This window comes from Aethalodelphis obliquidens, unplaced genomic scaffold (assembly GCF_003676395.1).
Source record: "Aethalodelphis obliquidens isolate GAN/ISIS:26980383/991018 unplaced genomic scaffold, ASM367639v1 scaffold75, whole genome shotgun sequence".
Lineage (NCBI taxonomy): Eukaryota > Metazoa > Chordata > Mammalia > Artiodactyla > Delphinidae > Aethalodelphis > Aethalodelphis obliquidens.
In genome coordinates this window covers 4,169,308-4,197,192 of record NW_020838019.1, presented here as the reverse complement: position 1 = coordinate 4,197,192, position 27,885 = coordinate 4,169,308, and the positions used below count along the sequence as shown (strand labels likewise).

The following is a 27,885-nucleotide window of genomic DNA, read 5'->3' as shown; positions in this document are numbered from 1 at the left end:
TAATCTCATGTCGCAATTAAGGAAACTGACATTCAGAGAGGACAGTGGCCTGCCCAGGTCGCACAGTGAGTCAGGGCGGATCTGGAGTCCCAGCCCGATCTCCACTTCTCTGCGTTTGCCCACTCATTCATTCATTCACACAATTACCGAGCATCCGCTAGGTGGCAGGCGCTGCGGTGGGTACTGGGGACAGAACGCTGCCACAGACCGAGTCCCCGTGATCGAGGCGTCCCAGACGGGCACTAAACAAGTAAACAAATAAGCGAAACAATGATAGTTCTTGACGGGGGGTCAAGGAGGGCTGCACAAAGTAGAGACAATCGAGCTGCACCCTGAGGATGAGAGAGAAAAGAGGCTGTCATGGAAGGAACCGAGAGCAGGACGTTGACGGCTGAAGGAATTGCAAGCGCAAAGGCTGTGAAGCACATTTGAGGAACAGAAAGCAGTCCGGATGGCTGGTGTGTGGTAAGTGATGCTGGGAGGGGTGCGAATGAGGTTAAGAAGGGAGCAACCACCAGATTATGGAGGCCTCAGCGGGGGGATGTGGGGGGTCTGGGTTTACTTGGAATGCGGGTGGAGGCCAATGAAGGGTCCAAGCAGGGTGAATTCTAGGGAAGACACCTAGACTCTGACTTGCCAGCACTTCCCTTCCTGAGTTCCCAAGGCCCCTTGGTGTCCCCTTTGGCTTCAGTAGTGCAGTGCGGGGATGCCCATTCCTGTCCCCCCCCGCCACCATGACAGCGGGACCCTGCCTGTCTTTGTAGACATATAGAGGTCCTCTGCCACCTCGAGCCCTGTCCTGCAGAGAAAAGCCAACACCCGGCAGGTGGCCAAGTGTGGCCTCTCCTGGTTACTCTGGTCCAGCTAGGTCCTTCCTATGCAGGCCAGACGCTCCTGCGCATCTGGGGGTTTCCAAAAAGCATCTCCCACCCTGAGAAGAGGAAGCAGTGGCTTCTACACACTCTTCCCCATGGTTGCTGGCTGGGGGTGAGAGGCACGCAGGGCTGCAGAGAAGGGTTCAGAGTCTACGGTGGCATCTCGCAGGTTCCAGGCCCAGGAAAGGACTCGGAGAGGAGGAGAGACGGAGTTCTAGCCTCCCTCTATACAGAGCCTGCATCTCCACGCCACACCAGGTGTTCTATGGGGCAGTGCAAGGTGGAGGTGAACGGGATACGGCCCCTGTACCCCAGGGGCTCATCAGCTAGCAGGCCAGAGGCACACGACTGATGCCCCTTCCGCTGAGCTAAACAGACCCTGACATGTGTGGATACTCTTTTTATAACAGTGATGGCACTGCAAAGCAGTGGGATTGGACGGCCATTTCAATAAATATGGCCAGTAGGTGAACATGTGGGGAAAAACATGGACCTCCTCCCTCACACCATACACAAAAATCTACTTACTCTAAGGGCATTATACTGCCGCAAGTAAGAAAGGCAAACTAGAAAGGTTTGAAGAAAAAGAAGAATTGCCCGCCCTTGTACAGTGCTTACGAGATACCAGCATCGTCCTAAGTGCTTTGAGCATCTTAACTCATCTTAAGCCTCACAGCGGCCTGTGAAGTTGCTGCAGAAAGAACGATAAAGGAGTAATGTCCATGGTCTTACGGCATGACACCAGCTATGAAAGAAAAGATTGACACAGTTGAATGCTTTAAAGTTAGCAACTTCTATTTATCCAAAGACCCCGTTATAATAGAGTATGCAAACCATAGGATGGGAAAGATATTATTGAGAAGCACATATACCCACATGAATACATAAAGAACACCTATAAACCATGAAGAAAAGAAGCCAATCAAACAGATGAGCAATGGACTTGGATCAAAAAGGATCCTTCACCAAAAAGGATATAAGGATGGCAAATAAGCCCACGAAAAGATGCTCAACATCACCAGTCACTAGGGAAATGCAACTAAAAACCATGACGAGATACCACTACACACCCACTGGAATGGCTGAAACAAAAAATATTGACCATATCAAGTGTAGGTGAGGATGCAGAACTTCTAGAGGCTTCATACACTGCTGGTGGGATTGCAAAATGACGCAACCACTCAGGAAAAGTGTCTGGCATGATTGAGTACAGCTGAAGCTATTCATACTCTGAGACCCAGTCATTTCGCTCCAGATAAATATGTGCATTGGATGAATGTGTAAGAATATTCCCAGCAGCACTGATCATGATGGCCCAAACTAGCAACAACCCAAAGGTGCACCAATAGACAAAAAAAAAAGGTAAGTACTGATATATTCAAGTAACGTAGCAATACAGCAGTAAAAAGGAAAAAGCTTTAGCGACACACAAAGACTGATGAATCTTATTCACATAAATGCGGAATGAAAGAAGCAAAGCACCAAAGCATACGAAGAGTATGTGTGGCTCAATTAATATAAAACTCAAAAATGAATAAAATGAAACTATTGTTTTGGGGTCTGTTAGTAGGTGATAAATTACAAAGAAAAGCAAGGGGGCTTCCCTGGTGACGCAGTGGTTGAGAGTCCGCCTGCCGATGCAGGGGACTCGGGTTTGTGCCCCGGTCTGGGAGGATCCCACATGCCGCGGAGCGGTTGGGCCCGTGGGCCCGTGAGCCGTGGCCGCTGAGCCTGCGCGTCCGGAGAGATACATGGTAGACTTCTTGGTGGGGGGGGAGCAGGACAGGTTTAATTTTTTGTCTTGTTCCAGCCTCCTGCACTTCAGGCCACAATACGGTTGGCTACAAATCATGTAACTGCCCAGAGGTTTGGCTTCCCTGGTACTTTCTGGCATGTGGGATGCAGCTTCCGCCAGAGAAAGGCACTCTGAGTCTACCCGCCCCCAATCCGGCCCTGGCTCTGCATCCCACCAGCTCTCTGCTCCAAGCCTCACTTTCCCCATCTGTCCTTAGAGCAGGATGGCCCCCATCATGCCTAGCTCAGTAGGGTAGGATAATGCACATTAAAGAGCTTTGGGAACTAAGGTCCGAAATGCCAGAGATTGTCAAGGACCCTGAGGGTCAGACAGGCTGATGTGGGAACTGAGATCCAGGCCCGCCCTGCCATGCTAGGTCCTGCCCAGCAGGGCGGCCTCAGACTGTTAGTTGAGTTCACTAGCATCTTTCATCAGCCAATGGGCTGGGGCAACCAGGAGCGGGTCACACAGCTTATTTCCTGTTTTCATACAGGGAACTTAGCAAAGTGGCAGCCACTGGCCTGCTCGCCCAGAGCTTGGAACAGAGAGCTGAAGGGGGCCATGTGACATCCCTCCTGGACCCCTGGACACGCACAGGACCAGAGACCTCAGGTCAGTGTCTGACCCCAAGCTCAGTGGGCCTCTGCCCCACTGTGGCCTGAGCCCCCGCCTCCTGTAACCGTCCCTCGCTACCTCTTGGGGGCAGGGTGGTAGGGAGAAGGGTTGGTGACAGATACGCAGGACTCCCCTCAGCGCATTGGGGCAGAGCAGGGAGCAGCTCCTCGACCCTCCATCTCATCAATGCCTTTTGAAGTACCAGATGCTTCTCCAACCTCTCTTGAGCCTGAGGAATAATCTACCAAACCTGTGTTTCTCAAAAAGTGGTACCAGGGAAAGCCTGTATCAGCACAGCCCTCGGGACTGGTGCAAAATGCAGAATCCAGGGCTCACCGCAGGACCTGCTAGATGGGACTCTCTGATGTTGGGAGCAGGAAGTCTGCCCCTCGGCACCTCCACCTCCACCCCCGCCCCTGAGGAAGTTCTGATATATGCTTACATTTGGGAGCGTGCCCATCCAGTGTCTAGGATCTTCTGTCTCCTAGGTTGGACCAGGGTGCTTTACTCTGCTGGAGTTTCACCCCTGATGGAATGTCCCCTCCTGCCCCCTCAGAGAGGTAGCATGGGCTCCGAAGGGGGCCCTGTGTGCCCATCAGAAGAAGCCTGGACATGGTAGGCATCCCTTAGAGGGAGAAGTGATGCTCAGGGCACCTGGGAAGGAAGGAGCAAGGGTGACCGCTCCCGGAGCTGGATGGTGGAGGGGCTGGGCAACTGCTGTCCGCTGGGCCAAGGACAGGCCCTCAAGCCAGGAGTACCAACACTTGTCATATTTTGTCGTAAAGCCTAGAAATCTTTGCTCTGTGGGGTGTAGAAATGGGAGGGAAGGGCCCACAGGACACCATGTACAGCTGTCCCCAAGGAGCTCTTGGAGTCACAAGATTGCTTTCCCCATTTCACAGACGGGAAAACTGAGGACTAGAGACTCCATAGATGCACCAGTGACCACTTTCTCTCCGCTGCTTTCCAGTTTCAGCCGATCCCATGAAAGAAAACCTAAGGGAGCTGGCTTTGGCTGCTGAACTTGATATTTATTCTAAGCTCTGCGTTCATGCTCAGCTTTGCCAGGTCTTTCCTGGGATACCCAGCCAAGGCCATCACTCCTGGGGTCTCATGGGGTCTCTGGGCAAACAGTGCCCTGCTTCTGACCTGGCCCCAGCTGCCTGATCAAGACAGCAGAGCTGGAAGGGCTGGGACCACTGAGGCCAATTCTACTCGCCATCACCCATTTTACAGATGAGCTAACTGAAGCAGGTACATAGGAGTGCCCACAGGAATCACTGAGCCCCCAAGAGTCCTGGCTACCCGAAATCCGTTGGGTAAGAGTGTGTGGACCACTTGCTGTCTTGCCTGGGCACCTACCAGAATATAGGGAACCTGTTCCTAGCCATCCATCATCTAGGACAGGGTTGGTGGCCACACCTCTCAGGTGGGGAAACCGAGGACTGGAGATATTAAATAACTTGCCTACGGACCCACAGTTGGTCAGGACGGAAGACCCGACTCCTCAAGGGGAGAAAGCTATAGGGTACTCAAGCGTGTGCAGCCCTGGTCCAGCCATGCCCTGCTCTGTGCCTCAGTTTCCCATCTATATAGGATGAGGCTGGACAGAGGGTCCCTGAGAGCCCCCCACTGGACACCAGCACAGAGCCCCCTGGAGGATGCCCCCAGGGTTCCTTTCACCTGACACAGCAAGAGCACGTTAAGAAGGAGGTCAGGTCACTTGCACCCTTCTTATTTTGAATTTCTGTGCCTAAATGGTGCCCCAGCTACTCGCTCCATCTGAGCTGATGTTTTGTTTTGGTTTTTTTTTTCAGTACGCGGGCCTCTCACTGCTGTGGCCTCTCCCGTTGCGGAGCACAGGCTCCGGACGCGCAGGCTCAGCGGCCATGGCTCACGGGCGCAGCCGCTCCGCGGCATGTGGGATCCTCCCGGACCAGGGCACGAACCCGCGTCCCCTACACTGGCAGGCGGACTCCCAACCACTGCGCCAACAGGGAAGCCCCTGAGCTGATGTTTTAATTGGCCCTTTTTCTAATTTGTCTCAGACATTTTAACTTGTGTTCCAACTCACATCTTCATTCAGCCATTTATTTCTCAAATATTTCCTAGAGCATCTATCACGGGTCAGGTACTAATAAAAGGGACTAATACGGTATCTGGTGTGTGCGCAGCCCTGATCTGGTGCCTGACTTAACACTCACACCAGCTTCGTGAAGGTTATTGTGCCCCTTTTGCAGGAAACTGAGGCTCAGAGAAGTTAAATAACTTCCAGGCACCGGCTCATCTTGTTCACTTACCTGGGTCACAGACAGAGTTATGCATAAAATGAACCCCAGGACTCCCGCTGCCCACCCTCCCCTGAGTACCAGGGAGACGATTCTGAAGTCAGACCCGCCTGCGTTGGTGCCCTGCCCACCATTTACCAGCTCTCGATCCTGGGCAGCTCAAAGTCTCAGTTCTTTTACCATAAAATGGAGACAAAAACCTCCTACCACGCACAGCTTCAGATGAAGTGAGGGGGTGGGTGTTGAGTGCAGGATGTGTAGCGTGCACACCACAGGCATTGGCTTGGCTGGCTGGTCACGCTCACGAGCCACGTGACTCGGGCTAAACCTCGGTTGCCTTATCTGTTATTGGAGTCCCGATAGATTATCGTGGGTGTCACATCAGATAGTGGCTGTGAAGAGCCTGCGTGTATGTGAAGTGGGTATAACAAGTTGTTAGTAAATGTTTGCTTCAAGATGAAGGGAGAGAAAAGGGAAGGATGCATTCCAGCCTCCTTGCTCTGGACACTGAGATTTTGTTTACACGTGTAATATGAAATGAAATATTGGTTTTTCTGGACAAGCCAGCAGCTCTCTCTCAAGTCATCATTAAGCTACTACCTTTGCTTAAAGTCACCTCATTTAAAATTCAGAGCAACTCGATAATATAAGGATGCTAACTCTAAGAGAAGGTCGTGCTCAGCCTGGGAGCGATCAGTCCAGCAAAGGGCCAGGCCCAGGTTTCACATCTGACAGTCGGGCGGATGGCTAGGTGGGCAGTGGAGTGCTCAGCAGTGGGGACTGTGGAACCCACCAGGACCCACCAGGAACCCCAACACAAGTGGGCACTCACTGTTCTCTCTTGTTTTCCTGGCAGCCTTGGAGCATGGCAAGTCCCAGGCACGCCAGGAGCCCTGGATGGACAACACCCATAGCCCAGTGCATGGCAGGGACCAAGCCGAAAGCATCAGCCCCTGGCCCAGACCTCCCACGTCCAGGACCTGAAGAGCACTTAGGTGGGCTTGAGGCTTGGGGCTTGGTCGGGGGGATAGAGGTTCGAAGACATTTGAAATACAAATGTGCATACTTCAGTGGATGCCGTGAGAAACAGGGCAGCTCACTTAACTTGTGTTATCCCGAAGTAGACACTGAGACAGGGATTCGGTGCAAGTGGTTTATCCGGGAGACAAGGCCAGGAGGTATGGCAGGGGAGTGGGAAACCGAGGAAGGGAAGGGCAGGAAACCAGTACGGGATGTTGATGAAAAGATTACCACTGTGGGCAACTCGGGCTCTGTCCCAATGGGGGTTGTCTGGGAGACCGTATGGATCACACCTTAGAGCTGTCCCATCCCGGCGGCGAGGAGGCCAGCCTGCTATCCCCTGGTCCCATCCTCCATTGGCAGAGGTACGCTCCACAACGTGCTGCAATGGCCCAAGAAAGCCCTCACGGGGAGAGTCCCAGGTGCTTCCGAAAGAAGCCAGTGGGATGTTCCACAACAGTCAATGCCAGTGAGGGGGCATGGCCGGGCACTGACAGTGTCTGCTATAGCACCAGCTCCTGGAGCAAACATCTGCCATGTGCATGCAACCCTTCAAGATGTGCTGGCTGACCGCCTGCTCTGCTCCTGGCCCTGTGCAGGCACTGGGGAAGCAGGAACAGTCAAACACCGTGCTGGCCTTCAAGTTTAGTAAGGAAACGGATCTGTAGAAAACAATGTAAGATGCCATGGAAAAGGCACAGGGACAAGGTGGGAGGCTCTCATTCTAACACCAAAGGGCAGTTGAAATGATATATGGGTTGGGTCTTGAAGGACACATTGGAGAAGGGCTCCTGGGACACATGTCCCTTGAAATAAAATGTACAGTGGTTTGTGCGTTTGGGGAGAGGAAGGATTCTAAGCTTTCCCAAGATTCTCAGAATGGCCTAGGGCTCAAGTGAGGTTTAAGAAACGCTTACTTTTTGAGGCAGGGAAAGAGGATGGCATTTGAGGCAGAAGAAGTGGTATGTGCAAGAAAAAGCAGGGAGTGTGGGAAATGAGAGGAGAGAGGAAGGGCCGACCAGGCTGAACCTGGAGCCCAGCATCCTCAGAGCTCCCCCCATCATCCGCTGGTGTGCGCTCAGCCGACAGTAGGGAGGGTGGGAAGCCACCAGCCACATCCCTGCTCTTCCGGAGCATGGGGTTTCACAACAGGCAGAAGTGGACGACGTACCACAAACACACTGCATTTCACAACCAAGGAGCCTCTTGGGGATGCTGGGCTCTTCCAGGTTGCCCACGGCGAGATGGATTCAGCCAGGTTGGGTGTAGGGGTCTGACTGATGCCCGACTGGGCCTATCCAGCGTGGAATGGAGGAGAGGGATAATCACAGCATTTCCAGATTCCCACGGCTCATCCCAGACAGACCCAGCCATCTCCCCAAGTCCTTGCCCCCAAAGCACACTGACCTGTGCTAGTCCTTAAGAGTGTGGTCCTTCCAGATGCCCACGACAGCCAAAGCTCCAACTCCAGCATGACCACACGGGAGCTGCAGGAGTACTGGCGGACCCAGAAACGCTGCTGGAAGCACGTCAAACTGCTCTTCGAGATCGCTTCCGCCCGCATCGAGGAGGGGACAGTCTCCAAGTTTGTGGTAAGCAAAGACCAAAAAGTGATGGCGCGCCTTCACGGCCTCCTTCCTGGCCCTGGGCAAGGCTGGTTGCACCTCAGTCTCCCTGACCAGGAAATGGATTGACACACTTTAACTCACAGAAGTCTTCTGGCAAAAAAATGGTCCAAAAGTGAGATTTCACGCTCAGCACCGTGACGACTGGAGAGTCAAGGTGCCTAAGGCTAAGAAGCAAACTGCCCAGTTTAATCCCATGTTACCCGGTATTATCATCTGTGTCCCTTCTTCATTGTTTTTGATATCCTCATATCATTTTCATTATGTACCTCAGTTTTTCTTTAAAGTGGATCACTTTTTAAAAACACTGAATGGATTTATTTCAAAGGGAAATACCTTAAATGGAAAACCAGTATCACACGGCATAAGAAAAGGTCATTATAAAAGTAAATACAAGGAAAGCTCAGGGCTGTTATTAAATTCTAGCTGGTTACCATGGCAGGCGGAAAGCTGGGCTTGGGGCTGTTTTTCTTTGGAATGGAATTTCAGCCTATGTTGGGGGAGAGGTTAATGACTATGGAAGAGCCACACAGCCTTTCTTTGCCCCCCACCATTCCCCAAATGGGAGTGGAGTAATAATAATAGCTGACCCTGAGTGCTGACTGCACGTCATGGTTTCAGTGCATTGATTCATTTAATCCTCACCCAGTGAGGCAGGCTACTATCCTCATTCTCTGGATGAGAAAACGGAGGCTCAGAGAGGTTAAAGTACCTACCTAAAACCACACAGCTAGACCGTGGTGGGCTGGAATTATAACCCAGGCAGTCTGCGCCCTTAATCAGCATTCTCTTGAAAGAGAAGAGAAGAGAAGAGTTTTCTTACTTATAACATCACTGCCAGTATATCACCTAAAACCATCTCCCAGGAGTTCCACACCTGGAAAACACAGACCTTATTAATTCAAGCCTCCCAGTTCAGGAACCTGAGGCCCAGTTTTGACCACTAAAACCAAGAACGCCCCAGGTCCCCCGCACGGCAGGTTCCTGTATGGCCTTTCTGCCCCAGGATGCCTCCACGTCGCTGTGTTTGTTATTCTCCGGTTGACTCTTGTCACGATTCGCTGTTACAGCTCAGCAAAGGCTAATGGCAATTTAAAACAGAACTGCAGAAAACCAGCCCCCATTTCCAGGGTATGCTTTAAGGTCATCGTTATTTTATTTCCCGGGCTCTCTCTGTCAGTTCAAACCCTCCGTGACAGTGTAGTCAAAGGCCCTCTCTCTTTGCACCGCAGATGTACCAAATCGTCGTCATCCAGACGGGGAGTTTTGACAGCGACAAAGCCATCCTGGAACGGCGTTATTCAGACTTCGAGATGCTCCAGAAGAAACTCCTAAAGACCTTCCGGGAAGAGATCGAAGATGTCGTCTTCCCCAAAAAGCACCTGATGGGGAACTTCACCTCGGAGATGATCTCCGAGCGCAAGCTGGCCCTCAAAGAGTACCTAGGTCTGCTCTACGCCATCCGCTGCGTGCGTCGCTCGCGCGAGTTCATCGACTTCCTCACGCGGCCCGAGCTGAAGGAGGCCTTCGGCTGCCTGCGCGCGGGGCAGTACACCAAGGCCCTAGACATCCTGGTGCGCACGGTGCCGCTACAGGAGAAGCTGACGTCCCACTGCCCCGTGATGATGGTGCCGTCCCTGTGCGCCATGCTGGTGTGCCACCGCGACCTGGAGTGCCCCGCCGAGGCCTTCGCCGCCGGGGAGAGGGCTCTGCAGTGCCTGCAGGCCCGGGAGGGCCACCGTTACTACGCCCCGCTGCTGGACGCCATGGCCCGCCTGGCCTACGAGCTGGGCAAGGACTTTGTGTCCCTGCAGAAGAGACTGGAGGAGAACCAGCTCCGGAAGCCCGCCCCCCGGGGCTTCACCCTGAAGGAACTCACCGTCCAAGAGTATCTGTACTGAGCCACTCCCCGGGGAAGCTGGAGAACTGGGGATCACCATGGCTCGTGGGCTTTTGGGGGTTGATTCTGAGCGGAAAGAGCCACTTTGGGCTCTAGCTTGTGGGATGACTTTGAACAAGCCCCTCCTCTGGTCCTCCGTTTCCCCATCTATGTTAAGCGGAGATGCTTCCGGGCATCCTTGGAAGCCTCTACTTGTGTCCTGTGTCCCCTTCATGCCAGGCCCACTTCGTCTCAAAACCACAAACCCAGCCGCCAAAACACTGGAGAGTCATATCAACCTTACTGGGGTTTCTGTAGGTAGCTGGAGGAGAGGTTTAAACTGCACATCACAGACAAAGCTTGATCCATTTCCTCAGAGACATCTCTCTTTAGCTGCCCTGAGGCTTTCCTCTTTGTTCCTCCCCCTCAACCTTGCTGGTAAGTATTCCCACCTATCATCCTAAGTATTCTAGCTCTTCCCTGGTAGGCCCAACTCAGCAAGACAAAAGGTCACCTACTGCTCCTCAAAGCCAGCTTTGTCCCCAGGATGAGCCATACGTCATCCTTTGAAGGGTGAGAGGATCCTGGGCTAGAACCAGCAATCATTGCCTGGGGTTGGTTTCCATTTGTAAGGCAACTGTCCCTTGAATGGACTTTCTGGATTACGTAGACATAGCCCTGACAGGAGGTGGGACCTCTGGGTAGAAGAGATTGAATGCTCGACGCCTCCCCATCTGAAGGACAATGGATTGGGATGCCCTTAACCGAAGTCTGCTGTCAGGCCCCCCAGGTGAAGTGGATTCTGGGCCAGTGACCTGGGTTCAGCGCAGGGCAGGAGTTGATGGTACAGGCTGGTTTGGACCCCATATGCCTATCAGGCTAGTAGTCCCTGAAGATCTAAACCATGTGGCTGAGGTTATTATCAGGGTGAGGCTGTAACTTGGGAACCGTAACCTGGGGCGCCACACTGGCCTGAACCAAGATCTAGCTCAGCAAAGAGCAGTGGGCAAGCATTCACTGAACTACACTGAACATATTCAACAGCAACACCATGTGGCAACACCTGGAGTGGCCCAACCAGGCTCCTTCCTGGAGGTTAGACACAGACTGACACCTTCAGAAAAAGAAAGTTTTCAAGTATCTCAATTTACTCCAGGAGAAGGACACTTTAAGTGGGAGAGATTGGATTTCTTGGAAATCTGGGCAGGTGGATAATTAAAGTGTTAAACGGAAAAATAAAAAGAGCTGCAATTCTTTTGTAATAGTAAAGAAGATCATATTGATTTTACAAGTCATTTCATCAAATACAAAATGCTGCTGTCAACTGTTAGACGCACCAAATATTCACTAAGAAAGAAAAAAAATGCCCAACGTGGGGAGTTTAGTAGGCGTTTCCAGCAAAAAGCTGGGAGACAAAAAAGAGTTAACTCCCAATGTAATGGTCCACGTAGAATAAACCTGCCTTGTAGAAAGGGACAGTGAGGAAAGGCATGAATCAAATTTGACACTGAGTGGAGAGTGCGGACTCTAGAACTGGAACTGCAAACTGGTACTCACCCAGGTTTGGGGTCTAAACACACACAGTGTGGTCCCGAATCCTCAAGCTGAGAAGTCATGGTAAAGAGGTTTCAGATGCAGGTGTTTCAGGTACCTTGCACCACAGATGCAAATTCTGAAGGAAGTGAACATAGATCCAGGCCAATAGAGAGGAAGATGCCATTGACTTCAGAGGTGCTAAAGCGTAGGGGGTGGAGGGTGACTGTGCATCTGAAAATCACATATATATAGTGTACTTGTGTGTGGTGTCGAGACAGAGGAAAAAACCTTACGCAAGGTAAAAGGGAACTAAGAAATCATATGGGGGAGTTTCCCATCAGTACCCTTAAAGAAGGGCTGGGTACCACAGAGTAAGGAAAAGGACTTACTCTGGCTTCTGAAAAGGGCCCACCCACAATGCATAGCTTCAGGCCTCCCACGTTGTCTCCTCCTGGTGATGCTGGATGCTGCCCTCCCAGTTCTTTTGATGGCCTTGGCCTGTAGGTCCACTGGTGTTTCTTCAGGCCACGCACAGTGTGTCTTCATCCACTCCGGGTGTCCAACGGCCTCTCCTCCTGACATCTCCCTTTGCCGCAGAAGTCTGAGACCCGCTCATTTCTTGAGTTCCTGGAACAAGTCCTTGAATTCCTCAACCCCTCCTCCAGGAAGCTTTCCTTGTGGCTCACTGTGATCCCACCAGGGTACCGCACTTCCCTGTTTGCCTGGACCCTCTCCCACCCGACAGTATTGCTAAGTCTTTCTTTCCAGGGAACTCTGGAGTGGTGGTAGCTGGAATTGGACCCTTTTCTCCTGACTTCTCAAAAGTTGAGCCCACAGGAAAGGTGAGAGGCACTTGCCCTCAATGCTCAGGGTGGAGCCCCGGACCAGAAGCATCTGTGTCACCTGGAGCTTATGAGACAGGCAGAATCTCAGGCTCCACCCTAGACCTTCTGAACCAGAATCTGCATGTTAACGAGATTCCCTCACCCACCTTGTCCTTCCTGCCCCACGAAGGTGATTCCTCTGTACGCAGGTTAAAATTTGAGAAGCCCCATGTTGAATTGACTTGACAGTGGCCTTGAGGAAAACCATCCACAGAGCCTGGGCAGTCTGCCATCTGGTTTCCTCCCTGCCCCACCCCCTCCCAGCCCAGGCCCTCGCTGGTACACATGCTTCAGCCCAGGGCCCGAGCAGCTCTTGCTGGGAGCACCATGCCAGCCACACCCACACCCGGGAACCTGCTCTGGGCACTTGGCCCCGGAGCCTGAGGGGGGCCGGTTCACATGAAGGTCTGCTCCAGCAGCCTCTGGCTCCTGCTGGATGTGACACAGAGCCAAAGGTCTCCCTTTGGACGGGATTTGTCATCCTTGTGAGACCCCATGCCTGGGATGCTGGCAGGTCTCTTACCCCCAAGCCAGGATGGGGAAACGGTTACTACCAGGGGATCCCCAGCATTTTTGGAGCCCTACTGTGTGTCTAGGGCTTCTCTGATTACTGGTGGTCCAGCTCTGCCCAAGAGATATTCTTATCCCACTTAACAGACAAGGACACAGACACCCTGAGAGGTTAAGTGACTTACCCAAGGTCACACAGCCAACAACAGGTAAAGCAGGAAATTAAGTGCAGGCCTGTGTCACCCCCAGCCTGTGCTCTCCTCCCTGAGCCCCACATTGGAGGACTGAGAGGAGAAGGTTGCAGATATGTCCCTGGGGATATGTCCCTTCAAGAGACTTTCACTCCTCTCTGCTTACAGGTGGGGAAACTGAGACCTGGAGAAGGGGCTCTCTCCAGGTCACATGGTGAGACAGGGGCAGCTCCAGGACTGGGGTGTCCACATCAAAGTGATATAGTATGGCAGGCTGGGCAGACAGAATAATCCCGGGTTGGGATTCCAAGAGGCGACGGGGGGTCACCCAGCTGGACCTGGGGGGCACAGGATCAGTACTGAGGCCTGAGCCAGGGCGGCTAGGCTGCTAGCCAGGAGGCTCTGTTCAGGGTGGGCTCCAGCCCCATTGCCTACATTCCCTTAGCTCAGCAATGGTCTCCTAGCTGTAACTCTGCTTTGGAGCAGCAAATTCAGCTCCAGTTCCACTTGCTGGGGACAGGAAGCTCCCACCGTGTCCCCAGCCAGACCAGACCCTCCTGGGCTCCCCCAGAGCTTCCTGTCCTCCTGCAGCTGCCTTCCCAGAATCCTCCCTGGGGGGCCAACAGTGCTGCCATCTGTTCTAGCATCCACCAGCCATCTTCCTTCTAGCAGTCTCCTTTTACGCATGTAAATGGATTTGAAAAAGAAACTTCCTATTACAACCCTCCATGGAAAATCAGATTCACCTGCTATAATGAGAGGGTAGCTATAAAAATAAGCACAATGAAACCTCTCGCTGTTATTACAACTCTGCGGCCTTTGTCTGAGACAGGCCTTGAGTTTAAGGCCGCCAGATGTCCTCTGTTAAAAGAGACAGAGACAAGCCTTGGAGACCTGTCAGCACCACGTTGAGACTGCTCTCTGATTTACTCAGAAGGAATGGAAAATACCGCAAAGGGAAATCAGTTTCTGACCGCACGGGCTGGATCATGCGAAGTTCTCTGTGCGTTGTCTCAGACTAGTTGGGGCCTTGCTCCCTCTCCTGGGCCCCGTGGCCCTGATCCCCGTCCCATGCCCTGTATCAGCCCTGCTTGGTCAGTCGTGGGCCTGGTTTCGGCTTTGGCTGACATCCTTGGTTTTCCTCATCCCACCTGGGAGGTGGCACCCAGGCTCCAGTTCTGGGCTTCACACCCTGACATCAGGTAAGACCCACAAATGGAGGGAGAGTTCTGGTTCGGTCAAAGCCAGAACCTGCAGTGTGTCCTCTACTTGGTGTCACTGTGTCCCCTGGTAAGAGCCAAAATAATGCCCCTCCCCGGAAAAGGCCCTGCACAAGCCCCACCGGCCCAGTCAGCAGAATAGGGCCCCTCACCAGCCTTACCCATACACCGTGTACATTCTCCTCTCTCAGTAAACAACGACTCCTACTCTATGCCAGACCCTGTGAAGAGCTGGGGACGCAGCGGTGAACAGGACAGACTGGGTCCCTGTCCTCATGGAGCTGAAACATCAGAAGGGAGACACTTGCAGAGCAAACTGAAGCTGGGACAGAATGGTCTCCCTCAGCCAGATGGTCAGGAGGGCTTCTCGGAGGAGGAGGTGTTTAAGGGAGCCATAGGGGAGGCTGAGGAGGCAGCCACCGCAGCGTGGGGAGGGGAGAATTTTAAGCAGAGGGAAAGCGGAAGCACAGCTCTGAGGCAGGAACCTCCTCTGTCCCCAAGGAGCATCAGCCCAGGCCCGGGACCAGGAAAGGGGCAGGTAGGCCCTGGACATCCCTTCCCCTGGCTGTGCCTGCTTAGAGGAAGGGTTCCAGGTGCTGACGGAAAGCCGCCTGGCAAGCCCATCTGTGCCGTGGCCCATCTCCAGCAACTGGCTCGTTGCAACATGAATGAGCTGGGAGCTCGTGTTCAGGGCACTCGGAGCCTTTGGGTTTACGAGTGACAGAAACCCAGGGTAATCGGACAGAGAGAAATTTATTCTCTGAAAAGCCCAGGAATAGATTAGCTTCAAGTTGGAGCCCAAAACTCAAACCATGACCTCTACATCTGCTTTCTCTCTCACTTTCACTTTCTCTCTAAATTTCTCTTTCCTTAGTTTAGCCTTCTCTCTCAACAAGCACTCCTCCTGGTGATAAGATGGCTGTAGCAGCGCCAGGCTCATATGCTCCTTCTCTGCAACCCCACAGGAGTCCCCTGCAGGGCTCCTGTGAAGGCCGGGTCTGTAGGATGTGTAGGAATCGCCCACCCACATGCCCTTTCCTGAGGAGCCCAGGCAGGGCAGACCACAATGAACTCCCCCCGCCTTCACCAGAAATCGGTCACCACATATTGTTTTGTAATCGGCTTTTAAATTTTTTTTTACTAGACTTAATTTTTTTTAGAGCAGTCTTAGTTTCCACAGCAAGATGGAGTGGAAGGTACAGATAGTTCTCATACCCCCTGCCCCCACACAGGCATCACCTTCCCACCAGAGTGGTGCATTCGTCACAGCTGATGAACCTACGGTGACATATCATTGGCACTCAGAGTCCACAGTTTACATTAGGGTTCACCCTTGGTATTGTACATTCTATGAGTTTGGACAAATGTATTCACCATTATAATATACTGAGTGTGATAAAGTATGATTAGAGAAGGATTAAATTTTTTCTGTATACCATGAGCATTTTCCTGGAATATATAATATTTTCCCATGCTATTTTTAATAACACTGATTTCTAACGTATGTGCCACCGCTGGTTTAACTGTCTTGTTAGGTTCCAAATTTTCCTAAGTACAGGCACCACTGCAGCCAATGCCTTGATCCAGTGTCTTTTTCGTATTTGTGCTCTCTGAAGGCAATTTCTAGCAGTGGTATTTCTGAATCATAAACACTGTTAGTGATTTTGATAATATTAATTTCTCTCTCTCCTTAGAGTCTGTACTAACCCACCCCTCCAGCAGCTAAGTGTGAGAGATGCCATTTCCCTGAACCTTCTATAACACTGGATGTTAGCATTTTTAAACTATTTTCAATGTGATACTGAGAAGTGGTTTCCACGGTTTAATGTGCATTTCCTCCTTTCTGGTGAGTATGAGCATTTTTCTTAGGCTTCCTGGTCGTTTTTATGGTGCTGAAAGTTGTTTCTTTTCCCCTTTCCATCAGCCACTTCTGGAAGGAGGCGGGACCTGGAGAGGATCTATTCCGCAATTTTTTAAAAAAATGGCCAGCAGATGGCGCTGCCGCATTGGCGGCACCGAAAGCTTCGAGGGCTGCGCTGGCGAAACGGCATTTAAACAAACAGGAGGGAAATTGAGCGTTTCTTTCAACAGAGAAAAACAAGACTTTGAAAAACCGTTGGAAGGGGTTTGAAATAATGCTGAAAAGAAAGAGCTTTGCTGGGAAAGTGCTGATGCTTCGCTGCTTCTTCACTGCACTTCCCACCGCTCATGTTGTTTGGGGTACCCGGGCGACCCCCACTTGCGGTTCAGGACGTCACTTCTCGATTTCTTCTCCCTCATCCTCTTCCCCCAGCTCACACACCCAGAGGGGCGGAAGGAAGCCTCCTCGCCGCCGCCCCTCCACCTCCTCGATCAGCAGGAGGCAGTGAAACCGCAACTCCTAACAGAATGGGCCGCATGAAAATAGCAGCAGCGCGCAGAGCCTCCAGGAGCAGGACCGCACCCACTGTGGCCCGACGTTTGGTCCGCTGGCTTCTGAGGGAGAGGGCTGGACTAAGCCTCCCTCCATATGGGAGGAGGGTCCTTCTCCAATATCGGGGTGGGGGCGTGGGCACCCACAAAAGCCCTGCCACGTGACTTTCCAGGAGGGAGGCCTTGGGTGTCACCCTCTCCCCAGATCCCACCTCCGATCTCTTGAGGACCTAGATGGTGCTGGGGGCTTCCCATCCATCTGCCTGCGGAACTGGAGGAGAGGGAGGGGCAGCATTACGTGACTTCTTTTTACCATTTAAATACCTGGGCCCCCGGTCTCCAGACGGTTGGTAAAGCGTGGGTTGAATGAGTAAGTAAATGGAAGGAAGGAAGAGGGGAGAGAGTGAGAGGTTAAAGAAAAGTCTACCATGCTTGTTAGCGTGTAAATTGGTACAACTCTGGGGAAAACCATCTGGCGCCATCTACTGAAGCTGAACATAAACAGCTCTCTGAGGACCCACAATTCCACTCTTAGGAATATACCCCATAGATACAGAGACACCATCTTCACCAAAAGACCTGAGCTAGAATTTCAGGGCAGGACTACTCCCCAAAATATTCCCCGGCTAGAAACAACCCAAATCTCCATCAACAGTCAAACAGGTAAGTAGATGGTGGTACATTCATATGTTGGAATATCATACAGCCACGAAAACAAACTGCACTTATATACAAGGACGTGGATGAATGTCACAAACAAGACTGAGTGAATGAAGTCAAACGCAAGGAATATAGCCTGTGTGATTCCATTGAACGAAGTTCAAGAGGAGAAACTAAACGATAGAGGTTAGGGATGCTTACTGAGATGGCAAAACTCCCAGAAGGAAAAAAAAAAAAAGCAGAAAGCGTTGCTATGAAAGTTGAGAGAGTGGCTGCTACTTCTGAGGGACAAAGGGTCAGTTGATAGGAGGCAGCGGAGAGCATCTCGGCAGTATGGGAATTTCTATTCTTAGTCCTGGGCGATGGTTACAAGAGTATTTGCTCTAATAATTTGCTAAGCTGTACCATTGCATTTATGCACTTTCTGAAAGAATGAATGGATGTAGCCAATATGAGATCAATATTTAGTGTGCACTCAAGGCTGGAATTTGAACCCAAGGCTTCTGCCCCTAGCCTGTGCTGCCCTGTAGCACTAAACCAATGGGGAGGGGCTGGGAGTCAGGGGATGTGATTACCTGAACTTCAGGCCTCAGGCTAGTGAACGATGCAGACCAAGATACTTCACACCCACCCAGCAACTGTGGGGCTCGGACTCCAAATCCACACTTTCCTTAACCCCCAGGAACAAATCATGAAAGGTAGACATTCAGGAATAATCCTTACAGATGCCTCATTTAAATAAAGTGTGTGGTGAATTGCAGGGATGATGCCAGTTCTCTATGCCTCCCTGTCACCATGCCATTTGCCCTGTGACACTGCAGTTCCTCCACTACAGAGGCAGCGTCAATTTCCCTACTCCTTGAGTCCTGGTTGTTCTGGACACTTTCTTTGGCCTACATGATGTGGCAGAAGGGACAGTGTACCAGTTCCAAGCCTTGGCCTGAAGAGACCTTCTGTGTTTTGCTTGCACTCTTGAGCTTCTGCCATCGGCATGAGAAGAACATGCCCATGGTCTCCTACCAGAGGATGAGAGACTCGTAGAGCAGAACCAAGAGTAGCTGACAGAGAGCCAACTCCCAGACATGAGGGAGAACTCAATCAAGATCAGCCACCTCTCAACCATGCGATTCGTGAACCCAAATAATAAATTGTTTTAAGCTACTGAATTTTGGGGGCTGTTTGTTATGTGGAAATAGCTAACTGATACATTGTCTGTAGACAACTGTGGAGTCCAGGAACTTGTTGGAAGAGGTTCCAGAAAGGAGATGCCCAGGATGGGGGGTGATCAATGCCGGTCTGCCCAACACCCCCACCTTCACTGGATTCCCTTTGAGGCTCCCAGCAGCCTCCATGTCAACATTACCAGTGAGGCTACTGATGCCTGCCTACAGAGAATCTATCACACCAGGCCCTTGGTTCAGCACTTTACACACTTATCTCACATAACCCTTACAATAGCTCTATGAGGTAGGCACTATTACCATCCCCATTTGACAGATAAGGAGACTGAGGACAAGAGGTTAGATAAGCAGCCCAAGGGACCATGGCTTGTAAGAACTAGAGCTGGGATCTGACCTCAGAGCCTGTGTCATCCTGCCTGTCCATCCCAGCCAGCTCCCCCAGGAGCATCTTCCCCAACTGCAGGACGCCAAGTCCCTAGACTCTCAAAAGAAGATCACCCTCCCCCCCGTTTGCCTTCTCCTCTCCCTCGGGGCCACCAGGTCCCCAGCATGAAGACTGTGCTGAGCAGAAATCCTGTCCTAGCAGAAGATGGTTCCTGTAGATAAACAAGGGGCCGGTTTACAGGAAACAATCAGTGGAAAGGATGCTTTGCAACAACTTCTAAACAGGATGAAGTGTGTTGGAACAGAGTTTGTCATTCTGATGGGGAATCTTGGAATATTGGGGTTGGAGGGAATTCCAGAGCTAATCCAGTCCAAGTTTCAGACATTTTTTAAGCCACAAAGTCTTCTTCAAATGAAATGTGATATAGAAACTGAACACAGAAGAAAGACCAAAGCCAAGCTTTTCAGGCTGTGAGGTCTGGGAGCTCTACCTTAGGCCCATCGGTGGTACCCCTGGGGCTCCGTGGAGCACTATTTGAGAACCACTGTGGTGGTCCCGTCGGGTCACTTTGCTGATGAGAAATGTCCTCAAGGTCACAGAGCACTAGAGTAGAAGAACCAAGACTTGAACACAGATCTGCTGCCTCCCACTCCTGGGCTTGCTCTTCTGTTCCAAGTGTTCAGGAATAAAAACACTCATTCCAAAAGGAAGGCATACACCTGAGTTTTTTTTAACATCCATTTTTCAAAATGGTGCACTTGGCATCTCACCTTAGTCATTGGATAGAATCGCTCAGTCAGCACATTTCAGGAAAACTTTTTTTTTCATTGCTTTGTCATATTTAGCTTGGGGTCCACTGGGACCCTGGACCCTTTTTCCCGGGATCACCTGCCTTGATTATTCTCCCCTCATCTCACTGCACAGCCCTTGTTTAGCCAGCTCCCTAGGGAGCAGCTACCCCTAGAGCAGCTTTTCCCTGCTGCTTTTCCAACCTCTTCTACTTCCTGGGGTGATGGTCAGGCTGCAAGTGTCTGCAGATGTGAGAAGGTGCTCCAGAGCACCCCCCAGGTCCAGGAGGAGCCAGAGAGGCCAGGGAGGGAGCTGGGCAGCGTGCATGGGGCGTCTCTGGGTTTTGCCTGCTTGGCTCTTTCTGGAAACAGCATCCTGTGGGAGCCACCCCTCCCTGATTCCCAAGCATGTAGTTTGGGGGGAAAGTTGTATTCGTTTCCTCGGAATTCTGTAACAGATCACCACAAACTGGGTGCTTAAAACAACAGAAATTAATTGTCTCACAGTTCCGGAGGGCAGAAGTCTGAAATCAAGGTGTCAGCAGGGCCGTGCTCCCTCCGAGGTTCTGGCGAAGAACCCGCTTCACGCCTCCTGGCTTCTGGTGGCTTCTGGCAATCCTTGCCATGCCTTGGTTTGTGGGTACATCACTCCAGTCATCGCCTGCATCTTCACATGACCTTCCTCTGTATGTGTCTGTGTCCAAATTTCCCTCTTCTTATAAGGACACCAGTCATTGGATTAGGGCTCCTCCCAAGCCAGTATGGCCTCCTCTTAATTTGGTCACATCCGCAAAGACCCCATTTCCAAATAAGATCACATTCGCAGGTACCAGGTGTTACGAGGTCCATCTTCTCCCCTCCTTTACACACCTGGCCCATCTGGTTCCTCGTCCCATTTCTGCCCTTCCCCCTCCACCGCGTGGGCCCCCTTGATCCTCAGAAACACCAGCGTCTTTCCTGTATTGGGCCCTTGCTCCTGCTGGCCCACCAGCTTGGGGTGCTCTTCTCACGGCTCTTCAGGACACCCTCCCTGGGGACCCGCCACTCTTTTGCCTCCTCCCATTTATCTCTTTAACAGCTCACATCCCCAGGAAAAATCCTCTTGAGGTCAGCTCATTGCCCCTCTTCCCCTTGAGTATGAGTCCCTTTGGGGCCCAGCTCACCAGGCCCCTGCCCTTGGTACCTAGAAGGGTGTCTGGCTGAGCCAGCATCATGGGCGTGTGACCTCTGCAGTCCCATGGGACCCCACGCCTACAAGGGCCACACGGACCTGAAAATCTTAATACTTTTTGAAAAAAGATCCCACATTTTCATTTTGCACCGGCCTGGTAAATTACGCAACCTGTTCTGGCGTCCGGCAGAGAGAAAGCACTCCATAAATAATTATCGAATGACGCCACAGCACCCCTTGCGGGGAGGCAGGCCCTATGCCCTGCAAATCTCCTTCTGGGAGGCTGGGCCAGGACCCTACCCAAGCTTAAGCAGAGAAGCAGAAAGGGGAAGACTGCTGGGATGGGCAAGGTAGGAAGTGGGGAAGGAGGCAAGGCCAACCTGAATCCCATACCTCTGTCCCTGGGTCCCTGAAGACACCTCAGAAACAGCAGCAGCAGAGCGCTGGGGCCAGGAGGGGCTATAGGGCTGCAGAGCTGGGTGGGGGGGAAGGAAGAGACAGACTGCAGGAAACTTCCCGCTGTCCCCCGCTCAAGAACTAACACAATGAACTCACTCACTCTGCAGGGCACACCTGGACGGCCAGGTGCACACCTGGAGCATGGGGAGGGCCCTCTGGCTCATCCAGACCAGTCTCTCCCAGAGTGGAGGTGCGGCCAGCCCAGTGACCCCATCCTTTAAACCACCTGCACCCCAGAGTCAGACGTCAATCCCCTTTCTCTTCCTCTAATTATGGCCAGGAGAAAGGCCCCCTGACACTTCCCCAACTCTTGCCCATCTCTGCTTTTAACAAAGAGATGGCTGGGCTTCCCTGGTGGCACGGTGGTTGAGAGTCTGCCTGCCGACGCAGGGGACACGGGTTCGTGCCCCGGTCCGGGAAGATCCCACATGCCGCGGAGCAGCTGGGCCCGTGAGCCACGGCCGCTGAGCCTGCGCGTCCGGAGGCTGTGCTCCGCAACAGGAGAGGCCACAGCAGTGAGAGGCCCACGTACCCCCCAAAAAAAACAAAGAGGTGGCTGCTCTCCTCTTGTTGCTTCCGGTGGACAAGACTGTCTGGCTAGAACTTACTGACGTTGTGTTTCACTGTATTTATTTTTATGGTTATTTTTTTTATTATGGACCTGATACTGTCTCATTTTTTTCCCATTTATGTTGGTGACATAACTGTTCCTTATTAAATAAAATGCATTTAAGTTAGGAAAAGGGAATCTTCGTGAATAATGGCCAGGTGATGGTGGATATGGTAGAAACTGGCATATTTGGCACATGCCATACGGCAGCGGGTCCCGAGAAAAAGAAGGAGGGCGTTCTGAATTCTGGTCCGGGCCCTGATACTGAGTGGACACGGAGGCTCAGACTGGGGACGGGACGTGTCTGGAGTCCCACGCAGGCTAGTGGCGAGGCCAGTTCTCTGGGCTCCCTGCCCAGTTCTCCCCTCTAGCTGACCAGTCAGCCTCACAGGTCTGTGATTCATGATGAATCCAAGGCTGGGCTGCCGCCTTCCTCCCAGAAACTCCCTTCCACCAAGTCCCTTGGGGACCCCCCTATCCCCGCAACCTCAGGGTTCCTGGCCCATTTAATAACCCAAGCTATAGGCGAATCCTCCTTAACAACCCTCAGACAAGCAAGACTGGAAATCACGTTTCTGCTTTGAAAACTGTCACCGACTGCCTTTCCCACCTTACGCTCAGCAAATCTTCACAGGCGGTGTTTTAAATACTCTTTCTCCTTTTGCTGTGATCAAAGCACTTGCTTGTTCCCCTGATAGGTGACAAAAGATGTCAGAGAGACTAATGAGAGAATGTGGTGGCTGCCCGCTTCCTTTCTCTTGGGGGAAGAAGGCTCGCAGGGCGTCTGGGGCTGGGTGGCCTTTAGGATTTGGGGGCTGAGTGCAGGGAGAAGGGTAGAGGCTACAGGCAGGGATGGAGGAGGGGACCTCGGGCAGGCTGATCATTTCCCAGCATTCATTTCCCCTTCTCCTGGACAGAGCATCCTAATTTTGCTTTAGGATAACTACCCTTCCTCCACCCTCAACTGTTTCAGGAGGTGTTGGCTCCAGCCTCGGCCATGGGCTGTGTGCGGGACTTAGACCTTGTATTCTCCTGGCCCTGGTACTTGGTATTGCGGTGGGCGTATCAGCCAATCAGAACTGTGCAGAAGCGATCTTGGGGCTCCAATTAGATTGACTACTGGGAGAGAAGACAGCTCTTCCAGCTGGACTTGGTGGGACAGGGATGTAAGCCTGGAGCTGCTAGGAAGTTTGCCCAAGAGGGACTAAGCAAATGGAGCCCCCAAGTGGAGGGAGAAGTGGACAGACACTGAGTCCTGATGATCTTAAGTTCCTGGATCAAACTGTACCTGAATACGAAGGCAATAAACTCCCTTTTTGCTTAAGTTGTTGACGTTTTTCTTTCATTCTGACAACAGATGGCCATTTCATGATCATCTCTTATCATCTGAACCTGTGTCTTCAAGCACCTCACTCCCTATAGTGAGGATGCATATCCCTATGCCCAAGGATATGAATCCAGTTTCTTCCATTCTCTACATTTCCAGACACAATTTCAGCCCCTTCCAGGCTCATCACACGCCAACACTGGAAGACTCTCGGTTAGCGGGCACAAGTCCAGCTGTGGAAACTGGGACTCACTCAGGTAGGATACCACATGGAGAGTTCCTGGGATGGGTCACACCTCCGGGGTTGTCTCTGCCTGGGTATCTTCCCACCCAAGAGATAGCCCAGAGGAATGGATCAAAGCCTAGAGACTCCTGCAACTCACGCTCCTTGAACATGACAGTCCCATTCTCCAGGTTCAGGGACTGAGGCAGCCAGGGCCAGGAACATCTGACACTCCTACTCTCATCTCTTCATCTTGACACACACTCAGCACTTAACCCTCCGCCTTGCAGCTAGGAGAGAGGGAGACTAAGCGCTGGCGTTGACTGTGATCCTGGATTCAGCCATGCCCAAAGGCCCTAGATCTACCTCTTGGATCTTTCAAAGGCCAATAAATCCTTTTTAGGCGAAACCAGGTTAAGCTGGGATTTGGTCACTTGTAACCAAAAGAGTCCTGATTATATAGCTGCCTTCAAATATTTGAGAGGCTGTGTGTCATGGGACCAAGGGAACAGCTATATCCAGCCAGCCCCAGAGGTCAGGAGGAAGACCTATCACAGGAAGCTCACCTTTCATGGGCCTCCCTAGTTATCTAGGTGGAGTAGAGCCCCCGGAAGCAGTGGGAGGGAAGGCTGGCAGTGTGGGGACATGATGGAGACCAGGATGCATAGGAAACCACAAATGCCAGGGCAAGGTGCCCCTGAGAGAGGGACTGGTCTTCCAAGAACTGGGGCCATAGATGCCCCAGACCAATGGTTCTCAAAGTGTGGTCTCCAGACCAGCAGCAGCATCATCACCTAGGAAGAACAAATGCAAATCCTCAGGCCCCGCCTCAGACCTACTAAATCAGAAACTGGGTTTGAGGCCAGCAATCTGTGTTTTAAAAAGACTTCCAGGGGGTTCTCATGCTGAACAAAGCTTGAGCACCACTGGTTTAGACATTTCAATAAATTAAATGTGCTCAGTGAAGAGAGTAAATTATTTACTATTGAGAAGAGATGCGGGGAGCCCAGAGCCCAGCTATTGAGTTTTCCTGTTCCCAAGCGTCTCAGGGACACTTAGCAGTTATAGATACCAGTACAGTGGCTCCATGCCTCTCCTACAGGCTTGCACCAAGCAAGGTGGCAAGGCAAGGGATGGCCACCACCTCCAAACCCCTCCAAGCCCATTTGCCTCAGCCTCCTCCTGGGGACCCTCCTCCACTGAAGAAACCCCAGGAAGCATCCTGCCAGGCCCAGCATATGGAGAGGAGGGCACGGCCCAGAGGGTGTGAGCACTGGGCCATGGTTGACCAGATGACCCATAGCCAGACCAGCTAGGAGCAGATGCCAGCCAGATCCCTGACCACAGCCCTCGCTCTGTCCCCAACTCCTTTTCAGTAACTCCACCTCACATTAGTTAGGATAAGCCTGGGTTATCCTGGCAGTAACACACTGACCTGACCTCTCAGTGGCTTTGTACATCGCATATTACTTTCTTCCTCTTGCAAAGTCCAGAGCAAGTCAGGTGACTTTCAAGGATGGTTTTCTTCCTGCAACATCATCTTAGCAAACCAGACTGCTTTGCTCTTGCAGCTCTGCCATCTCAATACAAGGCTCTAGGGGCAGGGAGGATGGGGGGGATGGGCACAAGCTCTTAAATCCTTCCACCCAGGTCACTTCCACTGGCAATCCATCAACAAGGACCAGCCTGTGGCCCCAGGTAGCTGCGAGGGGGCTGGGACACACGGGGGAACCTCTCAGACACCCCCAGCTGTGGTCCACTCTGCCACCTCCCTGGAATCACTCATTTCGTCACCAAACACCTATTGAGGAATGACTTAGAACCTGCCCCCTGCACAGCATGGGGTCCACCACCATGAATGGGACAGACTTGGTCCCAGTCCTTAAGGAGCTCACGATGGGGGGGTGGGGGTGGGAAGATCAAGCAGACCCTCATCGAAGTCTCCCAGAACCCCATTTCTGCGCCCCCTTTGTTACAGCGTCACCTTCCGTCCTGACATTAGTCAGCTTTCATCCCTTGACTGAGCCTCGGTTTTCTCATCTGTATAATGGGGATAATAAGAGAGTAACAGAAGTCATCCAATTACAATGAGAAAAGGAAGTCACAGACTGGGGAAGCCTCACAGCCCTGGGCGGTGGAGCCGGGATCCAGACACCATCAGTCTGATTCTATGGTTCAAGCCTCTTCAGTGGCTCTGGTCTCTTCAGACCTCCCTGGGTGAATGGCCCCTGCAGAGTTTCCCTCAAGCTTTTAAACTTTCTATAAGGAGGGGATTTGACAGCCCAGCCTCCTGGCCAAAGCCAAGGTTGGCCATGCCTGGCCTCGAGCCAACGTGGTTCCTCAAAGATAACTTGAGGCAACCCAGCCTGACCTCCGAGGCATCCCTGAAACCGGCTGCTGGCTCAGGTCACTCCAGAAGGGCCATAGCAGCTCTCCCACCCACCGGGCCATGGACAAGTTCAGCTCCAAGCCCCTCACCCCCACTGCCCTTTCTCCAGACTTAGATGCGATTGAAAAGCTTACCATGGGACCAGCAAGGCCACCGCTGCCACCATTAGAAACCTGATCCCCAGTCGCTGATTAAAACCAGGAGGGGGTTTTAATCAGCCGCGGCCATATGCTATTTAACTGAAGATGAAAGTACGAATGATAAGCATCATCTCGGAAAGGATGTCGTTAAAGGAAGAGCAGAGCAGCAAGTGGCATCTTTTATCATTACAGCAGCCCCTCGCCAAGCTCTCGTTAGGGGCTTTGAGGACCATCTGGGCCCTGTCTTCATTATGCAGCGCTTACAGCGTCATTGTGTTTGACGACGGCTCCCGAGCCCACACCACACTAAACTTCTAAATATACAATTAATGCCCATTAATTATAGTTTTCAAACCAGCAAAATGATCCTTCATTAACTTAATCGCCTCTTCTATTTTATCAGGAAATTGTATTCTCTCTTCTCATAATCCCCGCATCTGAAGCCACCCGTTGGCGGCGGCACGTGACGCTAGGCCCACTGTTTGTGGGACAGCCTGCCTGCCTGTCCCTGGCCATCTCAACCCCCCCGGGCCCGCCCTCCACCGTGAGACAGGAAGCTACCGCGGGCCTCCAGAGCATTCCTACAGGTTGTCCGAACAGGCGTGGGGTCCAGAGAATGGTGGTGGAAGTGAGGCTGGGGCGGCTGCCACCCCCCGGCACCTGGTCAAGCTGGACCCCAGGTCGGATCGAACCGGATTTAAATCAGTGTGTGTGGGGTGGCGGGGTGGGGGGCGATGTGGAGAGGAAACTGGGGTCACCACCTTCTGAACCACTGTGTGTTGTCCTCATCCTCACTGCCAGCAGCCGTGGAGCCCCCCTTCCCGGTCACACTAGCCAGCCACTTATGGTATTATTAACCCCATTGCATGAGTGGGAAAACTGAGGCTCACAAAAGGGGAAATGATTTCCTCAAGACTGCAGAGCAAGTCGGCAGCCAGGCTGGGACTCAGACGCTGGTTGTCTAACCCCCCAGGAGCGGCCTCACCCTATTTGCAGGCATGAGAGCTGGCACGACTGTCCAGCAGCTTTCCCTCCCCATCACCCCCTTAGCGTGGAGGGTGCTCTCCTGCCCCATTGTCTTTGGCTTGGCCCTGTGGCCAATGGGTTGGGAGCAGATGTGATGCCCACCACAGCCCCTGCATCTTGGATGGTCAAGAGATGCTCAGGGGAAAAAAAGGGAAGCGGGAGGGCAAGGAAGAGAGAGAGAGAATATCACAGAACACAAGCTTTGCAACCTGATTGGGTCAAATGCCCTAGAGAAATTGTATAACCTCATAGCCTTACCTTTTCCATCTGTAAAATGGACATGATAGAAAACCTACCTTGTAAAGTGAGGATTAAATGGACAGTGCTTTACCTCCAGTGGGATTTGGATACCGTGGCACCTCAGAGAGCCTAGAGGAAGTGGCTGCTTCCTCACCCCAACTCCATGGGTCCCCGAGCCCGTCTAGATTCTGTTAAAGCCCTATTACAGTGTTCTATAAATTTAAAGGATCTCTACGGTTCCTTGCCTCTGCTCCAACTTTGTTTCCACAGTCTGCTTTTAAGCCCTATCACCGCATCTCATGTATGCCTTAGTTTACAGACAAGCAGTTGTGATGTGGGGGGAGCGTGGATGTCTCAGGAGGGGCACATGGCTCAGCCTTGGGGTCAAGGGGGGCTTGCTAGAGGAGCCAGGTCTCGAAGAGGGAGTGGGGCAGAT

The 27,885-nt window shown here is 52.2% G+C and overlaps 1 protein-coding gene across 2 annotated transcripts; it reads left to right on the top strand.

Annotated features, from left to right (window-relative positions):
• Positions 1-226: 226 nt before the first annotated feature.
• Positions 227-11,371, top strand: SNX20 (sorting nexin 20). 2 transcript variants are annotated; one of them, XM_027092156.1, is made up of 5 exons: positions 228-465; positions 3,164-3,282; positions 6,430-6,568; positions 8,034-8,185; positions 9,451-11,371. In XM_027092156.1, the coding sequence occupies exons 3-5, from the start codon at positions 6,439-6,441 to the stop codon at positions 10,117-10,119; spliced, it is 951 nt and encodes a 316-aa protein (XP_026947957.1). In that variant the 5' UTR covers positions 228-465; positions 3,164-3,282; positions 6,430-6,438; the 3' UTR covers positions 10,120-11,371. The 2 variants fall into 2 exon arrangements, with proteins under 2 accessions (XP_026947959.1, XP_026947957.1); XM_027092158.1 differs by lacking the exon at positions 3,164-3,282 and having other exon boundaries at positions 227-465.
• Positions 11,372-27,885: the final 16,514 nt, after the last annotated feature.